The sequence below is a fragment of the Equus caballus genome, chromosome 8, assembly GCF_041296265.1.
Source record: "Equus caballus isolate H_3958 breed thoroughbred chromosome 8, TB-T2T, whole genome shotgun sequence".
Taxonomy (NCBI): Eukaryota; Metazoa; Chordata; class Mammalia; order Perissodactyla; family Equidae; genus Equus; species Equus caballus.
The window spans coordinates 18,946,783-18,966,080 of record NC_091691.1 but is presented as its reverse complement, the minus strand read 5'-3'; the positions used below and the strand labels follow the sequence as shown (position 1 = coordinate 18,966,080).

Below are 19,298 nucleotides of genomic sequence, written 5' to 3'. Positions count from 1 at the left end.
GAGTCGTCGAGAAACACAGAGAAGACCAAACCATCCATGGTTGAAAGCAGCCCGCCGCAGTGGAAGTGGGGCTGCCCAGAGCCTTTCAGGCTCCTTGCCCAAGCACCGCCATAAGTGACTGTGTATTTGGTGAGGAGTCAGTGAACGGGGAGGAGAGCTAACTCACCACGGTGGATAACTGTGTTTCATTTGACCAGCACGACTTGGGGGAACCAGTGCTCTCCCCTTCTCAGCCATCATGGTCCAGGTGGGGCTGACTCCACTCACCTGCGCCAGGTCTGGCCAAGCAGAGAATCAAACACTCTTGGCTATAAGAATGAGTTCTGGGATGTGGCCATCAAGCCCTCCTTGGGATGTTGGTGGGACCCTGGGCAGACTCTCCTTCGAATGCTGATGGGCCTGGAGCGGCTAGGACCTAAGCTTCCCACCTCGAAGCTAGTGTGTCTGAGAACGATGCCAACACAAGGGAAGCAGGACCGAGACAGGGAGAGAGGGATGACAGCACTGCTGGAGCTTCAGAACCCAGCTGTGCCTCCCCTGATCCATGAGCCAGGAAATCCCTGGTTTATCTTCCACCGTCTGTGGTGGTTTCTATCACATACAACCTGGAGTCCCCAAGAACACACTTGAGAACACTCAGAAGTAAGACCCACATCCGTAGGAGTAGGAATTGCTTTGCCAGGTAGCTCCTCTTGCATGTTGGGAGAGAAAGTGGTAGAACGGTGGGTGGGGGATGGGTAGATGAGTTCATGGCTGCTGTCTTGATCACCAGTCGGTCGCAGCCTCATATACGAAGAGGGGCTCCTATCAAGGAGAGATGGGGCTCACCGACTCTCTCCTCCAGGAGAGAGGTGACCTAGATTTTAGTTTCAGCCCTGCCTCTAATCTGCTGTGTGCTCTTGGGCTAGTGACTGTCTCCCTCTGGGCCTCAGACCCCTCAAATGCAAAGTGAAGGAACTATATGAGATCCGCATTTCCTGAAACATAACCAGTAGAACAGTAGTCTTCTGAAATGAAATGGAAAAAGTATTTGTAGGTGCGTGTGCTTAGGAGTTGTTAGGAATTGAATTGTGTCCCCCCCCCCGCCCCCCCGCCCGAAAAAAGATATGTTGAAGTCTTAACTCCCAGTACCTCAGAATGTTTCCTTATTTGGAAATAGAGTAATTGAAATGAGCTAAGTTGAGATGAGGTCATACTCGAGGAGGGTGGGCCCCTCATCCCACATGACTGGTGTTCTTATAAGAAGAGGCCACGTGAAGACAGACGCGCAGCCAGAAGACCTTACGGTGATGAAGCAGAGATCAGAGAGGTGCAGCTAAAAGCCACGGACTTCCAGAAGCCAGGAGGAAGCAAGGATGCGCTCTTCCCTAGAGACTTCGGAGTGCGTATAGTCCTGCTGACGCTTAGAGTTCAAGCTCCTGGCCTCTAGAACCGTGAGACGATCGGCGTCTGCTGTTTCAAGCCCCCAGCACATGGTACTTTGTCACGGTAGCCCTAGGAAGCTAATGAAGGAGTCGAGGACATTTGCTAATTCTGGATGCCACATCCCTCAGAGATCCACCGTGCACACTCTTGCATTAGTCTCTAAAAACTCGTCCAGTAAAGACCCATTTAAATGCGTCTAATCCAGCATTTCCACAACCTCTTTGATGGCTCCTACGATCTGATGATCTCTAAGATCGGTTCCAACCGTGACTTCGTGGGCTGCTCTCAACCTAACCATCTCAGAGGAAGAAGCCGCGGCTAGGAAGGGGCCAGGCGGGGCATGTGTACAGGTCTGGTCAAACTTTCGTACTTTTTATATTTTAATTTTTTAAAGAATACAGGCATACAGTTTAAAAATATTCCAACGGTAAAAAAGCTGTATCGTGAAAATGAATCTGACTTCCACACCTCTCCCCCAGGCCTGCACGAGGCACAGCTCGGCACTCTCTGATTTATTCTTCCAGAGACAATTCTATGCATGGAGAAGCACATCCAGAGAGATGCTCCTTGTTTGCACAAATGGTAGTCTACCGTATTCACTGTCCACGGTGCTTTTTCTTTAACCTGAACTTGTCTTAAAGATTTCTGTATCAGCAGATGCAGATCACGGTTCCTCCATCTTGGCTCTATTGACATCCTAGGCTGCAAAATTCTTTGCTGGGTGGGGACCTGTGCTGTGCATTGTAAGGCGTTTAGCAGCATCCCTGGCCTCTACCCACTAGAGGCCATGAGTATTGCCCCTCCCCCCTCAATCGTGACAACCAAAAATGTCTCCAGACATTGCCGAATGCCCTCTAGGGCGTAAAGTTGCCCTGAGTGTGGATTACTGATATAGATCGAGCTAACTCTTCCGCAGGGCTGTCCAGCGTCCCATTGCATAATTTACTTAACCAAGGCCTTATTGGTGGCCACTTAAGTTGTTTCCAGTCTTTGGTTAGTATAAACAATGTTATAATGAATATCCTTGTACATGTGTCTTTGGCACATATACATATTTATCTGTAGGATAAATCTGTAGGACATTGTCTTGTTCACTACTCAGTAAATATGGCTTAAGTAAACATACAAGTGGCAGGAAAAGAACAAGAACTGGGAGCTTCCAATTCCTATCTTTTCCACCAAGCGGGGGAAATTCTGCCTTTGGCTGGAGGAAATGAGGCCAATACAGAGACAGCAACAACACCAAGAGGTGGAGTTCTCCCTGAAGCCCCTTGATTCAGTAGTGCCTGAAGTCAGCCTTTCCTGGATTTGCCCATTCTGTGAGGCAATGTATTCTCTTTGTGGCTTCAGCCTGTTGCAGCTGTGGTTTTGTAACCTACAACGTAAAGAAAACTGGGTATCAACAGCATTTCTCCTCCAAGAAGCCTGTCCTGGCCAAACCCTCTTCAGGGCTCCCACAGACCCTGTGCTGTGTGCTCAGCCAAGTCCTTCCTCTGTGAGAGTCATTGTCCCCTCATCGGTCTCCTCACCCCTGTGTCCACAGCACTTGGCCCAGACTGGATGCTCAAAAGGGTCTGTTGAATGAATGAGTGTGAGTACCATACACCTCGTGGCCTCAACGCCTCTGCTAAGTGGGGGCTCAACAAACCCATGCAAGGAGCCTTCTGGCAGCAAGAGGATCTTCTTAACTTGACTCCAGGAAGCTCTGCCAAAGGAGCAAAACAACATGCGTTCCAGGGCACGGGGCTGCGAGGGGAGGGCGGGGTTCCTGGTGGGGAGGGGCGGTCTTCCAGGAATCTCGCGCGTCCTGAGCCGCCCGCCAGACGTCACTGGGCAAAGGGCCCAACGGCCCCTGAGGTCTCTGACTTGCTTAAACTTTCCACTCACTTCCAGAACAGGTTTGGCTTCACTGGGAACCATCTTGCTTCAGCCAATTACGCCCCACCTGCCACAAACAAAGCAGGCCATTTACGTCGTTAACGTTTATAATGCACTCCCAGCGTCTTGGACAAGAGCCTTGGGGAAAGCACAAACCTTTACAGGACAAGACACTCCTGGAATGGCTTCCAGTCTGTCAAGTGGCCCAAATCCACACCAGTTCACGCAGGAGGAGCCCAAAAGGCCCAGGAGGGAGGAAAGCAATAAGCACGTGTGCACATCTACGTGCCAGGCATGTTCACACTCATCCTATAGTGTTCAGTGAGCACCGACTATGTGCCAGGCACGTTCACATTTATTTCACAGTGTTCCATGAACACCTACTATGTGGCGGGCACCGCTCTAGGCCCAGGGTGTTCAGCAGCGAACAAAGGCTTTCATTCTAGCAGGGGGACACAGGCAGAGACAGAAATGAGTCATTTCAAATAGAAATAAATGTGACTGAGGAAAGAGAACAATGAAGGTAGGATAAAGAGGGACTTGGAGAGCAGCTGCTTGAGGTTGGGAATCACTTACTGGGTCCCACAGCCAGCCGATGTCACTGTCCCCACTCAATGGAAGAGGAGGCTGCAGGTGGGAGAGGACCAGGACATGTCTCAGTCACACAGATGGACAGAGCAAACGATTTTAGGGCGCCTGAGATTTGTTTTAATCAGGTATGGGAAGACAATCGGACCAGAAGTGACCATCATGAAGGAAGAAGGTCGTTATCCTCACAGACGCCTAGAAACAGGCGGCCCGGCCCACCAGGCAGGGCCACATGAGGGACCACTGGGGTCGGGGGCGGGGGGCAGAGGGAGGAGGAGGAAATGTGGGCCAGAGTTTTGTCTGTGGTTCCACAAGAGGGACCGGGTGAGGCAGGGCAAGCAGGCCTAGAATGGGCTGGTTCGAGTAACGTCAGTGAGCTCTTGGCATAGGGACTGTCCCCAGTTGTGTGCCCTGGGGTGTCAGGGCAGGCAGAGAGTGGCCCAGAGTGTGAGAGCTTAGTAAGCTGGAGTATGAGCTCTGGGTGAGTTCGTTTGCCTGTGAGAAGTACACTTCCTGGTGAGTTGTTTACTGCATCTAGGAAATGTCTAACCCCAGGAGGGGCAGTCCCTACAGGAGAGCAAGACTCCAAGACATCAGAGCATCAGAATACAGTCCTGCACCACGTGATGGGGATACGCGTTGAGAAATGTGTCCTTCAGCGAGGTCGTCATTGTGCGAACCTCACAGAGTGTACTTACACACCTAGATGGTACAGCCTACATACACCTAGGCTCTATGATACTAATCTTAGGGGACCACTGTCATGCATATGGTTCGTCGTTGACCGAAACGTCGTTACATGGTGCATGGTTATATAGAAAACAGAAGACATGGTTAATACACAGACTCAGCCTGGGGCTCAAGCCGCCCCCTTGGCTGCCCACATTCACCATAAAGACCAAGATCCTGGCTAAAAAGGACTCTACCCCTGCGGGGAGAAGGCAACAGGTTGGCTTCAGCTACAAATGGAAAGAGCAGCATTACTTTTGTGTCACTTCAGACACTTTCTTGGCATGGGGTCATTAATCCTCATAAGCCTGTGGACAGAAGGGTAAAATGAGGTATAGAGAGGCACTTAAATTGTGAAGTTGATGGGAAGGAAAATGAGTTTGTGTCGGAATCCCCTAGAATTGTTTTATTTTCTTATAAATTCTGCCCCATTTCAATTCAGAGCTTGTTGTCAAGGGCAGGGGGTAGGGAGGTGGTGTCCTTGATTAAAACAACAAAAATACTGTTTTGAAAAATGTAGCTGGCTGGTGCCCATGTTGTTTTAATTTGCTGGGACCAGATTGCCCAGCCCTCGTGGATTTGATCCCAGACAGGCTCGTTTGACTTATTCAGAGAAAAACTCTGTTTTTCCTCTGTTTGTGGCTACAAACCGTACCCCTAACCCTGGCCAAATATGTTGCAATCCTCGCTAATGGTCCCAACAGTTGTTGTCCAGGAATCCCAAGCTCACCTTCTAAATCTCGTCTCCAGATGCTACTCGCACGCCTTCCATGTGCCACTGGCCCCAGGAGGAGACCACAGAGGTGGTCTAGGCTTAGCCTCAGAACAAAACGAGACAAGATACAAGCATGTGGCGGGTACTCCATAATTGTTTGCTGAATGAATGAGTGAACAATTGGATGAATGGATGGATGGATGGATGGATGGATAGATGGATGGATGGATGGATGGATGGATGGATGGACAGATGGTTGGATGGATAGATGGATGGATGGATGGATGGATAGATGGGTGGATGGATGGATGGATAGATGGGTGGATGGATGGATGGATAGATGGATGGATGGATGGATGGATGGATGGATAGATGGGTGGATGGATGGATGGATAGATGGGTGGATGGATGGATGGATAGATGGGTGGATGGATGGATGGACAGATGGTTGGATGGATAGATGGGTGGATGGATGGATGGATAGATGGGTGGATGGATGGATGGATAGATGGATGGATGGATGGATGGATGGATGGATGGATGGATGGACAGATGGTTGGATGGATAGATGGATGGATGGATGGATGGATAGATGGATGGATGGATGGATGGATAGATGGGTGGGTGGATGGATGGATAGATGGATGGATGGATGGATGGATGGATGGATGGACAGATGGTTGGATGGATAGATGGATGGATGGATGGATGGATAGATGGATGGATGGATGGATGGATAGATGGGTGGGTGGATGGATGGATAGATGGATGGATGGATGGATGGATGGATGGATGGACAGATGGTTGGATGGATAGATGGATGGATGGATGGATGGATAGATGGGTGGGTGGATGGACGGATGGGTGGATGAATAGATAAATAGATAGGTCATTTTTTTTAGCCATTCATCCATTGAAAGCTTGAGCTTTGGGCTTGGTTTGAGTTCTACCAGGCTGGTAAAGAGTTTTCTCTGTCTTTCCAAAGAAATGTTCCCCTGCCCATGTTGACTAGAACAGCTCTCTTCTTTTTAAAAGGGTCACCTCTTTCCTCAAGAAACTAAAAATAGAACTACTATAGGACCCAGGAATCCCACTTCTGGATATATATCAAAAAAAAAAAAAAAAGAAATCAGGATCTTGAAGAAATATCTGCACTCCCATGATCATTGCAGCATTATTCACAATAGCCAAGATATGGAAACATCCTAAGTGTCCGGCGACAGATAAATGGCTAAAGAAAATGCAGTACACACACACAATGGAACTTTATTCGGCCACAAGAAAGAAGGAAATCCTGCCGCTTGCAACAACATGAACCCAGAGGACATTGTGCTAAGTGAAATAAGCCAGACACAAAAACACAATACGGTATGATCTCACTTATACGTGGAATCTAGAAATGTCGATCTTGCAGAAGCAGAGAGTGGAATGGTGGTTGCCAGGAGCTGGGGGGTACGAGAAACGGGAAGATGTTTGTCAGAGGGTACAAACTTTGAGCAGAAGGCAAATAAGCTCTGGGAATCTCATGGACAGCTTGGTGACCATAGTTAACAATACTGTATTGTATACTTGAAATTTGCTAAGAGTGTAGATCTTGTGTTCTCACCAGACACACAAAAAAACTGTAACTATGAAAAATAAAAAGATCCACCTCACCTCTTCCATTTTATTCTTTTCTCTTACTTTGTGCCTCAAAACAAGCCCGGCAGCACAGAGCTCACGGGGAGATCACGAAGACAGCCTCTCCTTTAAAAATGGCCATGATCTCACTCCTCCTCCCATCCCAGTGGAAACTGGAGCACGGCTCAGGGAGATCTGCTGTCACAGGATCCTGCTTACGGGCACAAAAGCTGGGAAATTTCGGAGCCAATCTGGGCCAGGGGAGGCCAGGGCTCAGGAGCCGGCCTGAGGCGATTCTTCCAGGCTGCAGAGGAGAGGGCGGCCTGCCCGCCCGCCGGCCTGCCCAGCGGCAAACAGGAAATCCCAGAATTTATAGATGACCCCGTTACAAGGCAAATGTTTTGGAACAAATTGTTCTTCTTTTAAATCCTTGTTTTCCACTAGTTTTTCTTGCTGGGTCCCCCCTCCTTTCCACCTTCCCGCTGTCCTTGTTAAACCGGGGCCACAGCGCCACCTGCCGCCCGGCACTGGCAGTGGGACTCAGCCGGGACCCGGCCCTGGTCCTCTCGCCACCTCCCTGGCCTTACAATGAGTGAGAGAGTGGCTTTCTGGCTCTTGTCCCGAGGGTTTGTGCTTAAGATCACGTACCAACCGCAAGAGAACTGCTCCTGTGGTTATCCTGTGACCTGAAGGCTCATGGCAAACCCTCTCCCTCCCACCCATCCCCTGGGCGAGCCACGGCTGTCTGGCGGAAAAAACAAGTCACTGGGTATCGCCGTCCAGGGCCGGGTCTCTGCTCCTGGCAAACGAGCTGTGCCAGCTTTGGCCAACGATGTCCGGCCAACGATGTCCAGCCAACGAGCCTCAGTTTCTTCTGGAGCCAGCTACAGCTGCTTCGCCCGGCGGTATGGAAAATGTTATTTGCACGTGCCTGGCCGTAGAAGATGCTCCTTTCTCTCCTCTTTGGAGTGCTGCTCATTGGGAAGGAGCAGCTTGGAGAGTCTCAGAGGCGAAGGCAGGACCTCAATAAACGGCATGTTTCTCTCCTTACGAGAGTGAGAGGTCCACGGGGGCCAGCCCGTGGCCAAGTGGTTAAACTTCCACATGCTCCACTTACGCGGTCCAGGTTCGCAGGATCGGATCCTGGGTGCAGACCTACTCCGCTCACCAGCCATGCTGCGAAGGCACCCTCCATACAAAAAATAGAAGAAGATTGGCACAGATGTTAGCTCAGGGCGAATCTTCCTCAGGTAAAGAAAGAGGAGGATTGCCAACGCGTGTTAGCTCAGGGCAAACCATCTTCATCAAAAAAAAAAAAAAAAAAAAAAGAGTGAGAGGTCCAGGAGGGCAGACCACACCAGTGCAGGCGACAGGCCTCTGCCAAGCCCCCATTTAGGAGCTGAGCAACCCTGGGCGGGTTGCTTGTCCCTCTTCAGGCTCAGCTTCCTCGCCTGTCTCTGGGGACAGTCAGCAACCAGACCACAAAGGGCTGCTGTGAGCCCTAAACTGAGGGCACACACAGAACTCAGCAGGGCGTCTCGCAGGTAGAGCAGACCTCTCCAATCCCAGCTACAATCATTATGAGACAAACACGGTGCCTGGCACGTACTAAGTTGAATAAATAGCTGAGGAATGAATGAATGAAAACATCATAGAACAGAGGTCAGAAGCCTCTCATTAGTTACTGTCCAGCTGCCGATGTGCTCTGAGTCATGAAACATCACTGTGCCTGCGCCTCCCCATCCAGAAACCTTTCTTTATTGAATATCAGGCCCTCTGCCCTGGACCTCAGGTTTTCCACCTGTCGGGTGGGCATGCCCTCCGCCTTAGCTGCTGCTCAGACACACGGAGGGGATCCTTCGAGCGAGGTTTGCGAAATGGCTTTGAAAAGTTTGAAGAATCTAGAAAGGAAGGAAGTCTTGATTTTCATTTGGGGTAGTTTCCATGTGGCTGGTGGCTTTGCCCTTATCCCTGGGGCTCTCTGGGACAAATGGGGTGCCTCCTGACTCGAAGTGTTTGCCACATGCTGAGCCCTCACTCACCAGGGGTGTCAGATGAGTTTTATGATACAAAGGCTGGGCTGATGAACTCTTCTGCTACTGACACAAGTTGAACACACTCCAGGAGTGGGTCTGCCGTCTAGGAAAGCTCCTTCTCTAAGCCAGGGAGAGAGAAGAATTCACGGCAGGTCTCCAGTCTGGTGACTGGTTGGAGAGACTCCTGGCAGGAGAGCGGTGGATCAGGCGATCTTGGGAAGCAAGGCTGGGGCCACCTTGAACACCAAGAGAGGAGTTCCAGCCTCGTTCGGTGAGCCCTCGGGAGCCACAGAAGATTTATAAGCAAGAGAGGAACATGCCCAGGAAGAGAATTCAGGCAGCTACACGAGGAATAAATTACTGCAAGGACTACACAGTTCCTTCCATGCCACGTGGCCTAGAATTAAGTGACCAACCGTCCTGGTTTGTGTGGGACGGAGGGAGGTCCTGGAACATGGGACCTTCAGTTATAAAACTGGGGAGGTCCCAGGATGAGTTGGTGACCCTGATTCCGTATGAGTGCCTCCCGGAGCCATGCAATACAGTGATTCTGACTCCTGCCCTGTAAGCCACGCTTTCCTGAACCCCCTCCCCACTCATCTAAGTGAGCTCTCTCCTGTCTCATTCCCTCTCCGTTCTGTTCTGCCAGCAACAACTAGTTTAACAGATTAACACATGGGCATGGACTGCATGCTTATCCCCTCTAGGCGATATTTGTGCATTTAAACAAACGCCTCCTGGAGACAATGTTTTAATCCAATGGAGTGACTAATAGTAAAAAGTTTTCATACAGGCAAGCTGGGAAAGATTTTGGGGGGTAAGTGGGGAATTGCCACCCCCTACACACATCACATCCTGTCGGCAGCTCTCTATTTTACCTTACTCAGAGCCGGCTCGGTCTTTCTGGCTCTCAGCTCACCAGCCTGCCCTGCCAAGCAAGCCTGCAGGAGCCTGGGCTGCTTAAATATTCTGTAAATAATGCTGACTACAGAACTTTATAGATAGACTCACAGAATCACGGCAGTGGAATCACAGAGTGTCAGAGTAGAAACAGATGCTAGACATCACAGAGCCCAGGGTCAGAAAATACACTGCACTCCTCTTGATACCTCCCCCAGCCCTGCCTGTGGCAGACATCACTAATCAATCATGACACTGTCTAGCTGAGTCGTTCCTAGCCTTAGAATCCTTCGAGGCATTCCAGGAAGCAGCTACCAATTATCTTGGATCTACTAATAATAGCTAAGGTTTATTGAATACACTTACTGTATTCCTTTTCCCACATCCTTTTTTTTATTGTTACCACTTTAATCAGCGACTGTTGGCCAGGCTCTTTATATCAGGGTTTCGCAACCTCAGCAGCACTGACATTTGAGCAGGCATTCTTGGTCATGGGGGGACCGTCCTATGCATTGTAGGATGTTGAGTAGCATCCCCGGCCCCTCCCTACTAGATGCCAGTAGCACTGCTCCCCCTCAAGTCGTGACAAACAAAAATGTCGCCAGACATTGTCAAATATCCCCTGGGGTAGGGGAGTGGCTCCGGGGTGAGAACTACTTGTTTACATATTTTCTCTAATCTTTACCACAGTCCTCTAAAGCAGACTCTCGGGATTTTTATTTCACAGATGAAGAGACGGAGGCTGAGAAAGAGCCCAGGACAAGGTGGTGACAAAAGCAGGATGCAGGGCCCAAATTCCCCTTCGAGAGCTCTTCCTCCTCCAGCCGGGAAATTCCATTTGGCTCATTGTCTTTGGCCTCAAACTCCCGGGGGAAGGGACGGAACCTGGGAGGCTGAGGAAAACCAGATGCCTAATCGATGCTCCTGCATTTGACAAGGGCACTGGGGGTGGACGGGCCTGGAGCTGCGCGGCAAACATTTCAGACTCTTTTGCATCCTGAAAATGGCTCTGGGTGTGGAGACAGCCCGGGGAGGAGGCCGTCTGGGACCATATGACGCTTGCCAGTGGCACGAAGGCTGTTAGAGCCATGGTAGCAACATTACTTACCCTCCTCCCTTCTCTCGAACATTGACGAGGCTCCCCCCACTTCACGGGAAGCACACGAAATCTGGCCCCCAGAGAGGTGGGATTGAAAACCTGACAGTTTGGACATACAGCCCGTGGGCAATGTTTCCCTTCTCCGGGGCTTGTGTCTGTGCCAAGAATTCCTAACAAAGGGGGAACAAAATTAATTAATTTAAAAAACCCATAAAAAAGGCTCATGAAACTGACTGGTAAGAAACTGTCCATTTTTCTCCTTGGTGGCGATCAAGATGTCGTGAGTTTCTACACACATATTTTACAGACCTTCCATAAATCTTCTCGTTGTGCTTCTTCCCCCGTAAGTGAGGTCCCCTGGGAAGTCATTGAGTTTCCTCACTCCACGTATTCAAGAGAAAATTGGATGTAACACTTAGAGGAGGCGGCGGTCAGGGAGGGGGCGTCTGAGGAGAGAAGCTAGACTGGGAGTTCAGTGCCAAGGACAGGGACACCCCTTGTCTTGGAAATTCCTGAAATTTCCAAACCGTCTCTCGCTCCGAGCACACAAATAATCTCTTTGTGCTATCTTTTTACTCTATTTCTGTATTTATTTCCGACCGCGAAAGTGATACTCTTTCTGCACAAAATCTGAAAGGATGGAGGAGAGTAGAAAGGAACAAAACAGAAGCAAAAAAAAACCCCACCTTGAAGCCCAAGCTTTCTTGCTTTGTTCTGCAGATTTTCCTGGGCAGTTTGGTGGCACTATGTCTGCAAGGGGGGGGATCCAACCTCAGCATGCGTGACAGTCACCCAGGGAGCTTGTGAAGACTGCAGAATCCCCTGGCTTGCACCCCTGAGAGTGGGAGTTGGCAGGTCGGGGGTGGGTCCCATGAATCTGCGTTTTTAATAGAGCCCTTGGGTGACTCTGATGTGGGCGGTCATTGGACCACACTTGGAGAAATAATGAGTTTCAGGTTTTTCAGACCCTTGGCAAATCAGAGACGTGAAAATCCAGATTTAAAACAAAAATCGGGGAGTAAGGATTTGTTTTCTGGAAGGGCTCAGCTTAAATAGGCATTTCCCTCAGTGCCGTTAACATATGATTCCGTTCACACTCGGTGAATCAGCGACGCAGCCAGGACTTCATCTGCAACTCTCTGGGCCAAGACGGCATACCGCCACCTTTTTACAGAGCAGCGTTGACACCCATCTGCTCAAATAAATTAACGTTTCCATCTCAAATAACTCATTTGGCTGGATCATCAAGGTTACACGCCAACTCAAAGAGAGGGGGGGAGGCAGTGCAGGGGCTGGGGAGGGGGAGGAGAGGGTTTTGCAATGTATAAGTTGCAACATTGTGGCATTTTTATAGCCAAAAAGGGGGGAGAGTGGCTGAACACAGCTACAGTGTAATTCACATGCTCTCCGTTACTATCTCCTTTCATAATTCCTGCCGATGCCTAGGGGGAGGGCAGAGCCAGAGCTAGTTAGCTGGGGGGTGCCTCAATCTGGGGCAGTATTCCCTGTGCAAAGACACTGTGTGGAGTTTGTGTGGGCATGCGCACGCATGTGTGTGCGTGCATGTGTGTGTGTGTGTGTGTGTGTTTGGGCAGACAGTAGCGAGAAGTAGAGATTGTTCTGTAAGATCAAGAAGTTCAAGGGCACAGAGAGTATACAGCGGAAAGGGCAGGCACTTCCTTTTTTTCACTTTTCATTTTCAAATAATTTTAGAGTTAAAGAAAAGGTGAGAAAATATGTGCTTCGCCCAGCTTTCTCTAATGCTCACAGCTTACATAACTATGGTACAAGGACCAAAACCAGGAAAGGAACGTTGGTTCACGATGGTGAACTAAACACAGATCCTATTCCAATTCACTCCTTTTTCCATTAATGTCCTCTTCCTGGAGAACAGCTACTTTCAAGACAGAGAGGTTTGGGGGCTGGCCCTGTGGCCGAGTGGTTAAGTTCGCGCGCTCCGCTGCAGGCGGCCCAGTGTTTCGTTGGTTCGAATCCTGGGCGCGGACATGGCACTGCTCATCAAACCACGCTGAGGCAGCGTCCCACATGCCACAACTAGAAGGACCCACAACGAAGAATATACAACTATGTACCGGGGGGCTTTGGGGAGAAAAAGGAAATAATAAAAATCTTTAAAAAAAAAAAAGACAGAGAGGTTTGGGTGGGAGGCCCACCTCTGTCACTGTGAAGTTGACCATCCATCCCACCTCTTTGAGCCTTGGTTTTTTTCTCTGTAAGATGGGAGACAACCATTCTACCAACAGGGACCTTGTGATGATTACACGCAAAAATGTGTGTCCAGAGCCTGGCACGCAACTAGGCACTGATGCTGGTTTTCTTTTCCCACCCTCTTTCAAAGCAGCGTGCTCCATCTTCAAGGACAAATGAGCATTTGCTAAATTCCTGTTGGACCAGCTTGACTTAATCTCAGCTGCTGGATCAAGTGGCTCTATTTTGGACAAAAAGAAAAGACAGGAGGCAAGGAGATTAATTAGGGAGCTATTGCAACAACCCATGTTGGAGAAATCTGCGTGGTGGCAGCAGAGGGCTGGGGAGACAAACGGTTTAATAAACATTTCAAATGCAGCCTAAAGAGGAGCTGATGACAGATTGGCTGTGCAGAGTGGAAATGGGAGGAGCCAACAATTAGCAGATTACACTTTTGAGTGACGGGTGATCCCTTTAAACTGAGATGAGCAAGAGGGAACCAGCTCAAGGGAGGAGAGAGAAACAATAATAACCCTGACCAGCACTTGTTGAGTGCCTGCTGCCTGCCCGCCAGGCACTGTGCCTAGCACTTTCCAAGCACGATGTCATTGCATTCACCTAATAACCTGAGAAAACTGTGACACAGAGAAATCAAGTCACTTGCCCGCGTAATTTTTTTGGAAGCACTACCGTCCTTCTGGAAGTACTGAAGTTATGGAGTCCAGGACCGGCTACGTAATTTGCAGGGCTCACTGAAAAGATGAGAATGAGAGCCCCTAGGTCAAAGTTTATTAAGAATTTTAAGGCGGTGACAGCAGAAGAGTAAAACAGGAAAGGCCTTCTGAAAACAGGGCCCTGGGTGACGGCACAGGTCTCAGGCCTATGAAGCTGGCCCTCCTGCCCGAAATCTGGGTGAAGACAGGACCACAGAGGGACGTTGAGAAGAGAAGTGAGTTCAGGAAGAGCACTGAGGACAGCCTGCACTGAGAGCCACACCCATTGCAACTAGCAAAAGAAACTCACAAGGAAGGAGTAACCAACAAGTAAGAGAAGAAATAGGGAGACGCTGTCAGAGCCACCGAGAGGGAACAAGTCACAGGCGAGAGGACGAGGAGCAGGAGGAGGAAGGCGCCCTCCGTTTGCAGACTCGGACATCGCTGTCGGCCTTGGGGGCCCCGTCCCTGGAAGTGGAGGAGGCAGAGGGCAGGCTGCACTATGCAGTGGACTTAATGGACGTGAGGGAGCCGCAGAGATGTCCTGGCGTTCTTGTCTCAAGAAGTTCTTCCACTGCCGGGATCAAGTTTGTGTCACGGCGAAAGTGACTTTTAAAAACCCAGACTGCTTAAACACTGCTTCTCCTTTGGGCCCCACGGGCACTAAGAAAGGCTTTCCTCCTTCTGCCTCCCCTCCTCCCACTCCGCCTCACAAATGGTTGGCTGACGCTATTCTTAAATTGTGGCCGAGCACTGGAGCTGAGGGCGCCTCTGAGGATGCTTGTGCAGTGACCACTAAAATCTGCTTCTGGAGACGCAAATGCTGCCGAGGCTTCAGAGTGGTCAGCGGGGCTTGGATCCGGGAACAGGCCACTTTCCTCTGTTTGGACAGTTGCAACAAGGAGGCACAAATCATCATGGACTGTTTATTTATAGATGTTGGCTGGGCTGTTGGTCTCACTCCGAATAAAGATACTAAGAGGAAAAGAGGCAGCTTCGGGCTCATACGGACCCGCCTCACAAAAGCCAACTTGCCTTTGGTTTCACAGCCTTCTGTTTCCAGTGTTATCCTCGCGAATGTTTTTATTCCTCTTTTCCTTCCTCAGCCGTAGAGTCCCAGAGCCCCCAAAGTGTTAGAAGCCCCCCAAACTATTGGCTTTATACCCAAGTATGCAAACCGCCATCGACATTGACACTGAACACCCAGACTCTCCATGGCTGGTTACTTCTTGAGTCTAATGATCTGTGTCTTCAGGAATTTTTATATTTCTAAAGTCGTAGGAGTGGTCCATTCTACAGCAAAAGCTGAATTAAAAAAAAAATTTTAGAGCAATTTTAGGTTCACAGCAAAACTGAGTGGAAACTACAGAGTCCCCATATACCCTTGCCCCCAACACACAGCCTCCCCTACCATCAGCATCCCCCATCGGAGCGGGACTTGTTACAGCTGATGAAGCGACACCAACACGTCACTATCACCCAAGTCCACTGCGCACATTGGGGTTCACTCTTGACATTGTACCTTCATTTTTTTTTTTTTAAAGATTGGCCCTGAGCTAACATCTATTGCCAATCTTCCTCTTTTTTTTTTTCTCTTCTCTCCAAAGCCCCCCAGTATGTAGTTGTCTATTCTAGTTGTAGGTCCTTCTGACTGTGCTATGTGGGATGCCACCTCAGCATGGCTTGATGAGCAGTGTTAGGCCCACGCCCAGGATCCGAACCTGTGAAACCCTGGGCTGCCAAAGCGGAGTGCATGAACTGAACCACTCGGCCACGGGGCCGGCCCCCAGGTGTTATACATCCTATGGGCTTTGACGAATGTATAATGGCATGTATTCACCATTATAGTATCCAACAGGATAGTTTCACTGCCCTAAAAATCCTCGGTGCTCGGCTGATCCCTTCCCATCCTCCTAGCCCCTGGCAACCACTGATTTTTTTCTGTCTCCATAGTTTTGCCTTTTCCAGAATGTCATATAGTTGGAATCATACAGTATGTAGCATTTTCAGAGAAAAGCTTAATTTTTAGTAAACTTTCTATCTAAAAAAAGAAAAAAATGCATGCTTGATGTAGAAACATCCAAGTGCACCAAAGTATATGCGGTTTCCAGTGTGAACGAGTCTGGACAGCGACGCTAGGCTGCAGTAACAAAAAAGCCCTGAAATCTCAGTCGCTCGTAACACATTCATTTCTCACGGACCACGGGGACTCCGCCCACCCCAGCACACGGGCTGCAGAGTCCCTGCAGCCAGGGAAGAGCAAGAGAGTAGAAAACTCTCCTGCTTTTAAATACCTCTGCCCAGAAGGGGCACAGAGACACATGCATCCTATGGCCGGACTAGTCGCTCAGCCCTAATCCAACCATGTGGAGACGAGGAAATGGAAGTGAGCATGACCTGCTCTGCCACAAACTGAAAGTTATCTCTGTGCCCGTCCCACTCTGCAGAGGTGACGGACTCCTGTTAACAGCCGGGCCAGTGTCCTTCTAGGCTGTCCTCTAATATATGCATATTTATGTGCAGTACTCATACCTACTCTATTATACATTCACATGTCAGACATAAAACTTCTTTCACAAAAACGGGCCCATGATCTGCATGCAGTCTCGCAGTACGCTTTTTCACGTGACAGTTTATCTTGGACATCCATTCCAGTAGGGATGAGCTCAAACGTGATTTAACAACAAAACAGTGACATTAAATTACATTCTCTTTGGTGCTCCGAGCTCCTGGGTCACAGGGATGGCATTGCATTGCTGGCACCATTAATTGGGACTCTCCTGTTTACTAGGTGTTAAGCGACTCACCCCTCTTCCACCAACCCCGTGAGGTCAATGTCTTTATTATCTGGCTCCAGTATTCAGATGATGTACCTGTCGCTCAGAGAGGTGAAGAGACATACCGTCTAAGGTCACACAGCTGGGAAGTGGCAGGAGGAGATCTGGGGGACTCCAAAATTTGGGTTTTCTCCTTCTTCTTGCCTATGGTGCATTTTCAAAGCCTCAGTGTCTAGCCCAGGCTTGGTCCATCGTGGGCGCTAAGTAGTTTATTGAATACACAGCTGAGAGGTGCCCGAAGACGGAATGGAACCCCCAAAACTCTATGGGAGTGGCTGGAGGCATCTACAACACTTGCTGCCAATGCCGGTCATTAGACTCTTAACTGCAACTGGTACTTGTATTCGGCTTCTGATGATGCTGCAAGTTCCCGAGGACCTAAACCGGGTGTCTCCTCCTGAGCACATCCCACTCCCAACACACAAAAACTAGCAGAGTGTCGGAGGCACAGCAGGCATGCAATATCAGCTCTCCAAGTCAGGCCTTCCCACGTCTCCTGTCTAGATGATGCCAGCAGCCTCCCAACTGGTCCCCCTGATCCCCTTTGCTCCCCATAGGCTGTTCTCCACGCAGCAGCCAGAGGGACCCTTTGGAAGGTAGGTGAGAGCATCTCACTGTCCCGCTGGGAATCACCAGGCTCCATCTCACTTCCGCTGAAATGCCCAATTCTACCTGGTGCTGTACCCTGAGTCCACCTCCCCTGGCCTCTGCACCTGTCCTCTTGCCCACAGGCATCCTTCACTGCCCCAGGTCTCTGCTCAAAGGTCCCTTCCAGAGGCCTTCCCTGACCCTACCTCTGTCTTCTCTGGCCCAGGGATCCTCAGCCTTGCACCAACTCCTTGTGATGGGAGCTCTCCTCTGCAGGGGAGGAGGTTGAGCGGCATCCCTGGCCCCTCCCTACCAGATGACAGTGGCACCCCCCACACCCAACAGCCACAACCAGAAATGTCTCCAGACATCCCCAAAGGTCCCCTGGGGGCAAAAGCACCCCCCCATTGAGAACTTGTGCCCTAAGCGATTAGCATGTTCAGAGTGAGCTCTCAAGAAAGGTCCCTCAAATCTTTTCCAAGAGGCTAGTATAACCTCTAAAGAGGCATTTCTCTGTGCCTTTCTGGAAGCACCCAGACCACCGACCATGGCAGCCCTAGGAGAGACCACAGCCTGGTCTTCTGTTACACAGACTAGACTTTCTGAGCAGAGATCTGTGAGACTGACTTTCGGGGATGGAGGGGAAGCCCAGGTACTCTCCGTGCTTCCTAACTGGCCGTGGAAGGGGAGGTGGAGACGGGAAGCGGCGGTCGGTTTCACTGCAGCGTCTGGGATTCCTGCCCCGAGTTCTTCCTCAGAAACCGGCGGCGGCTGCGGACAGGGGCGGCTGGGCTGAGGGGCGGGAAGCCGCTGGCCAACTTCACCCTCTCTCTGGGGCTCCTGCAGGGCAAGGGGAGAGGATGTGAAGTTGTCCTTGTAGATATAATTAACAGCATTGTGGACAAGACCACAAGTTCAGAAGGAGCTTACAAAGGAGAAATTCATGCTGCAAATGGTGACACTTAAGCCAAAAGCAATAAAATGCATTCATCTGGGACACTGTCGCCCTGGGGTTTATGGCTTCCACAGGACAATCCAGGCCTGGGCTTCAGACCTCGTCATTCTGCCACACTGTGACCCCGAGGCAGGGCGCGCCATAAACAGACCGGGAGGCTGCTCTGCGTGCCCTTGCTGCGGGCTGGCTGCTCTGGGAAGAACACGCAGCCCTCAACAAGGAAATGCAATAACTATTCTGCTTCTTGGAATGATTTGCAGATTCATGCATTCAAACATTCTTCAGATGCTGACTGGTGGTATATGTCACCACATTCCCGGTGGGATGCGACCTGGTGGTGGAAAACAGACAGCTCACTTAAACGCCAGTTCGGCCACTTACTCACTGTGTGACCTTGGGAAACTTACTTAACTTCTCTGAGCCGAAGTTTACTCACAGGTAAACCAGAGGTAAAAATACGTACCCCTGGGGCAGTGATGATTAAATGAGAGAATACATGTGAAGTGCTTAGCAGGGTAGCATCAGATGGGAAGTAGATACTGGCATTATTATTATTCTACATCCAGAAAAATGTAAATAGCTCTATAATCCTTGGACACAGCGTGCAAAGGGACAGTGGTGGACAATAAGGCTGGTTGGTGGCTAGAGCAGCATCATTTCTGGCTAAGAGTATGTAGAAGTGTAACATTTTAGAGCACAAAGGAGTATTGGTGATTATTCTATTCAATGCTCACTTGACAAGCAAGGAAGCAACTCTGAAGTGGGCGGATATGGGGTGAAGTGACTTGTCCAAGGTCACAGGGAAAGTGAAGGGCAGGCCTGGGCGGCAGCTCCGGCTTCCTGACTCCCGGAGGCGCTTTTCCGTGGCCTTATCTACCACTGATGGGTGGAGGGAAGGGAGGGACCTCCTCCCTCCACGTAAACCAAGTGCGCGGTCACAGAGAGATGTCCCAAAGGTGTGGCTGGTGGAAAACTCAAGTTGACGTATAGCATTTTTAAGGAATGTT

The 19,298-nt window shown here is 50.0% G+C and overlaps 1 protein-coding gene across 1 annotated transcript in view; it reads right to left on the bottom strand.

The window, feature by feature from the left end:
- Positions 1-13,934: 13,934 nt before the first annotated feature.
- Positions 13,935-19,298, bottom strand: part of SPRING1 (SREBF pathway regulator in golgi 1) — a 95,968-nt gene continuing 90,604 nt past the window's right edge. Inside the window, exons 5-6 of the mRNA XM_070275116.1 lie at positions 17,964-18,176; positions 13,935-15,216 (exon numbers count right to left, since the gene is read on the bottom strand). Of these exons, the coding sequence (XP_070131217.1) occupies positions 15,205-15,216; positions 17,964-18,176 (225 nt within the window). The 3' untranslated portion in view covers positions 13,935-15,204. The remainder of the gene's footprint in view (positions 15,217-17,963; positions 18,177-19,298) is intronic.